Below are 11,259 nucleotides of genomic sequence, written 5' to 3' on the forward strand. Positions count from 1 at the left end.
CACCCTCTTTTTTAAGTACTCTAGTCCTATTAAACAACCTATAATTTTGTATTTCAAAGAAGTTCCTTTTATCAAAATTTTCTACATTTAGTCAGGTTTCAGTTATTCCTTATACATGAAAATCTTCTGTTACAACCAGTTCTCTAAAGTCACTCGTTTTATTTCTTATGCTTCTAGCATTAAAATAATAACACTTTAGTCTACCATTGAAACTACTTTTGTTCTTTGTCCTTACACTATACTTTTCTCTACATGTGGTTTTTTATTTTTATTCATTATTTTGGCCCTCACCACTATCTAGTCCTAGTTTAAATCTGCCCTTACAGTCGACCTAATAGCCCTGCAAATGAGCTAGCTCCAACACTATTTAAGTGTAAACCATTCATTACAAAAAGTTCCCTTTTCCTATTTAACTGATTCCATAAATTCAACCAGCCCCTCTGCTTGTCCTTACATATTAACCTAAGCCTAGCATTCAGCCCTTGTGACTTACTTATAATTTCATCTCCACAATTAAGTCTTGACAGTATACCTGAAATAATTAAGTTATTATGACCAATTTCTTTGAATGACTTTATCAATGCCTTGTATTTAACAATTAGCTTATCTCTGACCTACTCTTTCCTACATCATTAGATCCTATGTGCATTACAATGAATGCATCACCTTTACTATATCAATTGCTCTGTCAGTTATATCTTCCACCTTTGCCCCTGGATAGCACAGTCTAATTCTTTTCTCCTTATTTACTCCATAGACTATCCTATTCACATGTAATATTAAAGAATCACCTATAACAATAACCTCATGTTTTCATTCCTATCCTGTCTGTCCTTTTTGTTATCCTTCCCTCCAATAGTTTTATCTGCATAAGCCAACACTGAAGTCTATTACTCAGTAGAACCTGCTCATTACAGTTAAATCCACTACTACTAGCTCTATTAGTACTGTTTCTAACTTCCTGAAAGTCATTATTAACCATTGTATACTTTGCATGCAAAAGCTTAAGTTTTTTAAATCCTCAGGCCATTTCCAACAACTTATCTTTTTCTTTATCCATCACTTCTATCCTATTTAGGATAGCCTCTAATTCCTCCTCCAACCTAAAAACTCTTCATGCCAATTTTACATCTTTACCACTTGCTTCGTTAAATGTGCATGCCAGTCTCAAATCACCATATAATAAAACTCATTCTTTGCACTGTACAAAATAGGAATGTTTAACACCTACACTACTCATAAACCATTGTAGCCTGGGAGTAAATAATCAACACTAAATACAAATAACCTATTGACAACACTGGTAAGCCTAACATTAGAGTTAAATATACTATTTTATCATTACTTTATCTTCTTCTTAAAGTAATTAAGTTTAACTTTAAGATAATCTAAAGCCTAGGTATTTGTCACTTATGTTTATGTAATAATAAAATTTATTTAGCCTGTTTTACAACTTATCTGTAACTAAATAAGCTTAAAGTATATCTAAAGTCACATTATGCTTGCTAAGCTAAACTGTAGATTAACTCTTTCAATACGGGGTCAGTCAATGTTATGACCTTGAAGCCATTTTGTGCTTGTTATAGTTTTCATGCTATAACTTTTAAATTAGTAAGCGAATGTTAACGAAATTTGTCAGATTATCAGTAAACATTACAATGCTTTCATATGCAAAATATCTATTTTTTTTATTAAGTCGTAAGGTTTATAAAGTAATTTTAATTTTAAGATTAAAAGTACTTTTATGCATCAGAAAATTTTGAAATTTCATATGTAAAATCTTTATAATGTCTGGATAGTTATCAAATGTTTCTTAAGAAAAAAACTATTTTATCTGTTTTTTTCTTTTTTAGTAATTAATTTCTGTACGGGTTTGGTAAATTTGAATGATCTCACACCATCATAAATAATTAGGAAATAAACATAAATTATGCCTCTTTCATTCTAGAATGAATACAAATTATAACACGCAAATATAAATGGTTAGACGAAATAGCGTAATTCTCATAACATTATACATTTATATATATATTATTTTTATTATATTGTCCTTTCACCCATGCCTGGCTAACAATACAGAAGTTACAATGACAAGGCTCATGTGCACTCATGTTACCGTATCAAATAACATAAAACTGACCTTTGGTCTATATTTTAATTATTATACATTATATATGTATATAGATTATTACTATTTTGAAATAAGTTCTTAAACATATTTTTCCTAAAACATAGAACAGTAAATAAAGAAGTAGAGCAAACAATTATCTCTTCTAGACCTTTGTACTAAGTTGCTGCTTGACATAGGTTGCTAAGCCTTGCCTTTCAGGATTTGTTAATACTTCTCTCTCTCACATTTAATTATATATCATCTATAACCAATAGAAAGTCAGTATTTCCATCTGTCAAGTAAGGTAATATATTACATTGTGTTTTGAACAAATATATGTCAATTTCAGTTATAACAGAAGCTTCATTCCCATGGGAACTTTAACGACTAGTTTGGGAGAATTTGTAATGGCTATAGTCGCATAGTTACGATTGAAAAATATAAAACGTTTACTATCAGTTTGCTATCAAGTGATCTCAGGAGTCCGACGGAGAAACCCTATTTGTAATGGAAATGCCAACATGTTTAGAACCTCCAGAAATTTCTTTTGCACCCCTAAGAGGTGCATGCACCACAGGTTAAGAAACACTGCTGTAGTGATAAAACCTAAAAGTGTCCAGTCTGAACTCAACTAGAATACACCACAATTCTAGACTTTAATAATCTTGAAATAATTACAAGAATGCTATAACCTACAACTACAAGTATTTCTTTGTCTTAGAGCACTGTGTCATTCATCTTGAAAATGTACAGTAAATTAGTTAATGTTTGTCCAGTTGTAGATTATAAGAGGTTTAAATATTGTAGATGATTGGTATGCAGCAAGTGACAAAGTGGTACATTTACACGACCTTTCATGCAAAATAGAAAGTTGTTCAACAAGGTAACGCAACTAGATCATGGTTAAAGTTTTTGGAATACATTTCTAAAATGTCAGTTAAAACATCTGTTATGTAGTTTGAAAAGTATCATCATATTTTCTTGGAATAATTGCAATAAAATGTTTATAATGAATTATATAATACCACAATTAAAAGTATTGCTTACATGTTAGATCACCAAACTGATCGATAGACCAGTCAAAACATGTGACACTAATAGATATAATCAATTCTCATAGGCAGTCGATTATATTGATGAAGTGAGTCAGTTGTCAAGCTCTGCATATTATTACTGTCTTCTTTTGTAAACTTTTACAATCAAATTCGGGTTATGTAGAAAAGTGTTGGATGAACCACGTAAAATATGGACAAAATATTCTGCATACATGCAGGGTGGAGCAGAAGTTACTATACAGTTTGTAGTAATGAAAATGTTACAAAAACAACTGTAACCAATTATTGTTTGATTCAGATTAACACGTCAGAAATTAAACTGTTCTAAACGAAACAACCATATAGTCGCTTTGTCCCACCTGGTATGTAAGTGTCATAGGCAGTGCATTCCACTGGTTTCTGGAAATGACAGTGTATCATTACATTATTTATATTGTAGTGAAATTTTTTTACAATATTCAAGATCATTGTAGAAAATGTGTAAAAAAATGGTGTGTATATAATAACTTTCTTTATAATAAATAGGTTTTGCAAATTCATATGATATTTTACATATTTGAATAAACAAGTTTACTTTGATTCTTCGAATTTGAAAATACGATAGAATAACATATAAATATATTAGGGAGAAACATGATGATAACATGTAACATCAAACTTAAAATTCAATGTCTAGCACTAGCGGCTGGCATTTGCTTTAGTTCGTATTTGAGGGAAGTTTCTAATTTAATTGTAAAATAATTTTGTTTTTAAATGTTTTATCTGTATCCTTTGCTCAATGTTTAAAGACATTTATGTTATAGAAGCAAATGATATCTAAGTAATAGCATTAAAAAAACTGTTTAACAAAGAAAGCTATTAAGCATATCATATTGCACCTTTGTTTTTGCACTTATATGTTAAGTTAGACTAACTTGTGTTACATTATTAAGTAATATAAGTGAGAACACATCTTAGGTATTCACACTTAGAACTGGGAGATTAATGTTGTTTGCTAATCAGTTAATTGAAGACCCCATTAATTAATTAATACATACAAGAAAAGAAAAATTAGTGGCATTGGCAAATAGCCTCAGTAGCTTTGCCATAACAAAAACGTGGTGAGAAAGTTTGGTAGCAAGGGGAATCACCCCTGAGGCCCTTGTATCTCAAAACCCCACCCCCCTCCTCCCCTGAATCACCAAAGCTGAACAGCTTATAAGGCTAAAATTGGGTAGAGTACTGATAATCTATTATGTAGCTTTGTGCTTAACAAGAATAAAACATATTTCAGTTATTTGGATAGTTGGGATAATCAAAAATAGTATAAATTAGTTGATTATGTTTTGTTATTTTTGTTATAAATAGAGATTTGATTAATCGATTATCAAGAACAGTAATAATCAGAAATTTTTTTTAGATGATTAATAAATTGGTGCAAGTAACACTAATTGATGTAACTGCTGCTCATAGGTAATCAATTAAATTGTACGACAGTACTCACTCCCATGAACAGAAGTTTGGAAATTTTAGTTTGACTAGTGGTTTCCCAGTAAAATGAACACAATGTAAATACATATCGGAACTGATTAGTCATTTATGTTTACGTGATTAATGGAAAACTGAATCTAAATGATCTGAAATGACATAAGTTGACTAAACATTTTAAATTTATCCTGGTTTAATTGATTTTATTCAAGCAAGAAGTGTCAAAAAGTACTAAGTTATCTTTGATATAAGTAAGTTTAGAATATCTAGAAGAAATGAATGTTTCTCTATTTATTGCAAGTATTGTCTTTGTCATGCATTTATGTCAGTAAATAGGAATTACAGTATTTTTTGCTTGTTTCTTACTGTGAGTATTTATTAATTTCATTGTTGTGAAGTATATACACACCTATATTTGAGTGACTTATAATTATTGTAGGTTCAAACAGTTTAATATTTGCTTAATGGTTTACATACAGGCCTATTCCACACTAGTGCAGGAAATCTGGTTTGCCAAACTGCATGTGTGAATGAGTGTAAGATAACATTCCACATGAAAAAAAAAGTAACTTAAAAATCTCAGTTGAGAAGCACTAAATACACATAATATTCCAAGCAAAAGATTTATTGAAATTTCCAAACCTAAACAATATATAAATACAAAATCAAAATGTGTATTTTTGATAAATTGGAACTGTTTAAAAATTTGTATTATGTTTTATGCAATTTGGTTAAGTATTTCTGCTGTGAGAAGGAAAAAAAATCTGGATATCAATGACACTCTTCCAGTCCAAATGTTGTTTGCTTAATACTCATTTTACCTAAAAGTTTAAAGCATATTCATGATCACCTATGTTTATTAAGATAAATCATCTCAGTTCAGTCTTATATTTAGAGGTAAAAAAGTACTGCTACTACTTAAGTTAGATATAAAAAGTATACTTTTAAAAACCTATGCATATGCTACATATTTGCGAATCAAACATTTATTACAATTTCCAGATTTTTTGTCAAGTATAACAATTTAAAAGTCTGTGTGTCTTTTTTCTCCTTTGTAAAATGTGCTATTCTTAACATTGTGTTTATTAAACAGATGGGAGATCTTCCTGTTTCCAGAGGTCGTGGAGGACCAAGAGGAATGTCCCCAAGAACACGAGGAGGCTCATTTACAAGCCATGGAAGTCCAGATGGAAGGTATGTGTTTTTTTCTTTGTGAAGAATGTGCATAAACTCATTTTGCTCAAAGGGCTTTATTTAACTGAAAATTAGCCTTAACCTTTCCCAGTTTTATGAAGTTTTGATGTGAAAGTTTTTAGAGAATGGTGATGTAACTTGTGTTAACCTGTACCTACTGGTAATATGACTAGTCTCCATTATATGTACTCCCTTTTTTCTGATTTATAATCAATGTTACAAAGTACAATATGGCTTAAACAACATAGGCTCTTCTGAGAGCACTTGGACATTTTCAAACAACTTTTTATGGTATGTTAATAAACTTTATTACCTTAAAAAATTCACCAATAAAATATCTTTTTTTCTGAAACTCAACTAGGTTTGGCAATACACCTATATGAGGTGTTAGTTAACTGAATACAAGTCTCATTGTTGAAAAGAAAATTATTTAAAAATACATGAAATGTGACCAATAATACTGTTGCTTATTGAAAAAATAAAACAAAGAAATATCAAAGTACTTATTTTAAACATTTTTCTAACATAAAAAATTCTGAATAGGTTTTACAATTAATAATTTTATTTGTTTTTAATGAATATTTATTTCTGGGTTTATGATATTCTAACAATGTATATAAATAAATGGGCTAATTGGCTTCTTAATGATTTCTAATTGTAATCATGAAACATTTTAAATATTACTGTTACCAGTGATAGCAAAACATGTTTTCATTATTTGATTACCTCTTTGTTTAAACTTTTTGCAATGGGTACCCCTTGAAAAACTATACTATCAATTTATGTGAATTAAATCACATATTATATGTTATGATTCATAGTTTTATTTTATCTCAGTTTTAAGTCCTTTATTTCAAAATAAACCTCTATAAAACTACTTAAAACTTCAAATGTATTGTCACATGACCAATAAGATGTGAAAATTCTCTACTTTGACACTCTTGTATCTTGAATAATGCAGTGGCAGTTGTGTAGCTGTACATCTAGACAATAAGATGCTTACTTAACCTTTTAACTCATACTTTTCAAATTTCCCTGAATGAATTGAGTTCAAACAAGTACTAGATTTTGTCAACCCCAAAACAGATTTGTTTGAGCTTTACAGCCTACATGTACAGGTTACATATTTATGTATATACTCATTAGAAAGAGCTGCTTTTACACTATAATCTAACAATGGTTATTTTGAAATGAACACATTCTTGTCATAACAGAGTACATATAACTGACTCTAGTATTGTTGGCTGGTTGATTGACTATAGCACTTACAGTTAATTCTTACTAGATAAGTTATAGTTAAAGATACAGTTTAATTTGTATTTAGGTCATACTTTTATATTTCAGTTAATTAAGTATTAGTTATGTTTTAAAATGTATAATTAAAAGGTTTTAAATATTTTTAAAATATACATCATATTTTGCATCAGTTCTCAAGACTTACGATATTACGAGGTGCACAAATATTTTTGCCGAGGGTTACTCATGTCTGCTAGAGATACTGTAATATGTCTCCAGGGCACTGTTGACTTGTGTCATAATGAGAAATAAATGGTGAAGGAGAAGAAAGGAAAATGAAACATCAAAAATTAAATATATGTGAAAAAGAAAAGACCTGAAATTACGAACTTAAAAAAGGAAAATATTTAAAGATATTCTACAAAAAATTAAATGATATGTACTTTTTTTTATTTCCTAATTTTAATCATTTCATTCCATTGTACATTGATGATAATAGCTAGAGTTAATGATATGGTAGAGAAAATGGAAAATAAAAATAAACATTTACCTTAAAAAACTTTTGATATTCATTTAGGAGGTTCTAGAGGTTGTGAAAATGAAATAGGAAAATTATAAGATGAAGAAAGGTATCTTTATACTTAAAATCAAAATTATCTTGCACTCTAACTGTCTTAACAGTTTGAGTGCATATAACTGCTCTAGATAAATAAGTTTTATTAGAAAGATGTAATTAAAATAATGTCATTCTTTGTGTACAAAATATGTATAAACTTTATCATAATCTTACAAATTGAATAGAGTTGTTTAAACATTATGTACCAGCTGCTTAATGTCGGCTAACAATACTAAGAATTAAATTTTGGCGGAATGCTTCTTCAAATACATATAGAATGATGGGTTTCTTTTTTGTGAGTGTAAAACACTTAAATATACCATTTTGATAATCTTATGAAGTTTTGTGAGAAAGTGATTGTAAAGTAGCAAATGTTAAGATTTAGCATTTAAAATTCTATGACAAGGTAGATTAGAGTAATCGATTCGATGAATGCAATCAATTAATGGACTGGATGATTAAACAATTGGCAAATCCACTAATATGTTCCCTGAAAGCATAATGACTTTTTTCCCATCCAATTAATTTGTTTTGGAGTTAATGTGACCACTGGTATGTAATGTTTAATGTTAATAAAAACTATTCAGGGAAAACTGTGAGAAATGACAGCAGGAGGAGCTTAACATTTTACATGCAAGGGATACATCAGCTAACAATGACTTTCAGAAAATTAGAGTACTATTAGGGCTAAAACTAAAAGTATTGGACTTATTTTTAATGAGCCTATTCTATTGAGCAACTGATTTAAGCCCTTGGCTTGTGCAGATGAGGAACTATTGGAAGGAAGAAAAACAAAAGGGTCAGAGAAGGATGTGGATGATAAATTTAAGGAGGTTATAGTTATAGGTGATTCCTTGACAAGATATGTGGATAGGATAGTCTGTGGGGTAATTAGGGAGAAAAGAATTAGATTATGCTACCCAGGGGCACAGATGGAGGATACAACTGACAGAGCAGGAGATATAATAAAGGGGGCTAGAAGAAATGCAGTTTTTGTAGTACATATAGGGAAATGATGTAGGGAAAGGTAGGTCAGAGGAGCTAATTAATAAGTACAAGGAGTTCATAAAGGCATTTAAAGAGGAGGGCCAAAACTAAATTGTGTCAAGGATACTGCCAAGAATTAATGGTGGAGATGAAATTATGAGTAGGTCACTAGGGCTAAATGCTAGACTTAGGTTAGCCCTTTGAGCACGGGAAGAAATTACAATCCACTTGACTTGGGAAGTACATTTATACAACAAAAATATGGAAACTCCAAGCATTCCTCACAGAAACTGGTAAGATTTTGTTAAAGTTTATAAGTATTTTGTACACAACGAATGACATTATTTTAATTCCGTATTTCTAATAAAAATGTTATTTATCTATAATTATTTGCACTCAAACTGTGAATAGTTCGAGTGCATGGTGATTTTCACTTTAAGTATAAAAATACTTTTCTTTATCTTATCAGTTTTCATATTTTATTTTCCTAACCTCTAGAACCTCCTAAATGAATATCAAAAGTTTTTTTAAGGTAAATATTTTCGTATATTTTTTTCATTTTCTCTACCATATCACTAACTAGCTATTATCATCAATGTATAATGCAATAAAATAATTAAGATTAGGAAAGAGAAAAAAAATACATACTTTTTAATTTTTTGAAGAATGTTTTTAAAATTTTTCCTGTTGGTACATTTGTAATTTCAGGTCTTTTCCTTTCTTGTCCTATACCACTTATTATTCATCAAGACACAAGTCAACAGTGCCCTTGAGGTATATTATAGTTTCTTTGAGAGACATGTGCAACCCTACAGCAAAATTTTCACTCATTGTGTAATATTATGAGCCTTAAGAATGTATGCAAAGTATGATGTATATTTTTAAAATGTTGAAAACCTTTTAATTATGCATTTTAAAACATAACTAATGCATAATTAACTATAACATATTTAGGTTAGAAACAACTAAATACTACAGTCAGTTACATGTACTCCATGATGACAACTGGGTATCAAATTCAAAATAATTGATGTTAGATTATTGTGTAAAATGAACTCTTTGTAATGATTATATACATGTGTATGTAACATCTACATGTAGGCTATAAAGCTCAAATTAATCTGTTGTAGATAGGCATAGCACCTGTCAGGGATAGAAAAAATTTATTACTTGTCTTAACTGTATTCATTTCAGAGAACTTTGAAATGTTTAAGTCAAAAGGTTATGTAAGTATCTTATTGTCCAGACATACCTCTACTCAACTACCATCGTATTATTCAAGATACAGAGAGCCGAAGTAGAGACTTTTAATAGCTCGTTGGTAACATGACAATATATCTGAAGTTTTAAGTATTTTTTAAAAGTTTATTTTGAAATAAAGGACTTAAAACTTAGATAAAATAAAACTTCAAATCAAAATATATATTATAATATTAAATTTTGAATGTAACACAGTGATTTGCACAGAAAAGCATTTAAAGTAAAATGTGAGTTACATCCTGTGGAAGATATCAAAGATAATAGCAAGGAGATTAATCCATTTGGGCTTCTATTAGCAGATATAAAGGGAAAAGGCTTTCAGTAGAAATTTGTTACAGACTACCAGATGATACTGATGAAATTAGTGAGAAACTTTACACTGAGATTAAGATTTCAGCTTTTAATGAGGTCATAATTGTGGGTGATTTTAATTTCAGACATATATATTGGGAAATGCTAGCCAAACCATGAGGGAGAAATGTTTTTTGGAAACTGTTCAAAATGGTTTTCTTCACCAATTCATCAAGGAACCTACTAGAAACTGCTACTTAGATGTATTGTTAACTTCTAATATAGAAATTGTTGAGAGGGTGGAAATTGGAGAACATTTGGGTGCAATTGATCATTTCTCAATTAGGTTCAATGCTTTGCTGCTTAAAGAGATCAGGAATAATGATATTTTAGTTACAAATTTCAGAAAAGCAAGTTTTGAAGGGATGTGAAAAGAATTATCTGTTGTGAACTGGGCAGCAGAGTTACTTGGAGACACTGAACAAATGTGGAAAATTTTTGAAGAATAAATTTTTAGATATTCAAGATAAACATATTCCTTATAGAAAGAAAAGGGTGGCTGCAAGTAAAACACCAGGTTGGCTCACAAAGGGTATAAAAGATAGAAATAAAAAAGTCCACAAATTTGAGAAATTTAAATTGACTGGTATGATGAGAGATTAGAAGATCAAGAAAGTTGGTCAAACAGGAAATTAGGAAATCAATAATAATGTATGAAAAAAGGTTGGCTGAAAATGTAAAAATTTACAGTAAGGATTTCTTTAAGTATGTTGAGGGTAAATAAAATGTTAGAATGGGGGATAGGATCCTTGAAGGATGATAAAGGAAGACTCGTATCTGATGATTATGAGATAGCTGGGCTATTAAATTTTGTTTTTTTCTTTGGTTTTTTCCTTACGAATATTTAAGCAGTGTTCCCCTTTTTGAACAGTTGATAGATGGAAACAAGATCAAACAAGATGACTGCATTAATTCTGAGCTGTTTAAGAAAAAATTGGGAAGTTTAAAAAATGATAAGGCTCCTGGGCCAGATAATATTTCCC

The 11,259-nt window shown here is 29.8% G+C and overlaps 1 protein-coding gene across 1 annotated transcript in view; it reads left to right on the top strand.

Annotated features, from left to right (window-relative positions):
• Positions 1–5,725: 5,725 nt before the first annotated feature.
• Positions 5,726–11,259, top strand: part of LOC106467378 (stress protein DDR48-like) — a gene marked incomplete at its 5' end in the record, with an annotated part of 29,079 nt that continues 23,545 nt past the window's right edge. Inside the window, one exon of the mRNA XM_013927730.2 lies at positions 5,726–5,826. Within this exon, the coding sequence (XP_013783184.1) occupies positions 5,726–5,826 (101 nt within the window). The remainder of the gene's footprint in view (positions 5,827–11,259) is intronic.

Source organism: Limulus polyphemus, unplaced genomic scaffold, assembly GCF_000517525.1.
Source record: "Limulus polyphemus unplaced genomic scaffold, Limulus_polyphemus-2.1.2 Scaffold2592, whole genome shotgun sequence".
In the NCBI taxonomy this organism is placed as follows: Eukaryota; Metazoa; Arthropoda; class Merostomata; order Xiphosura; family Limulidae; genus Limulus; species Limulus polyphemus.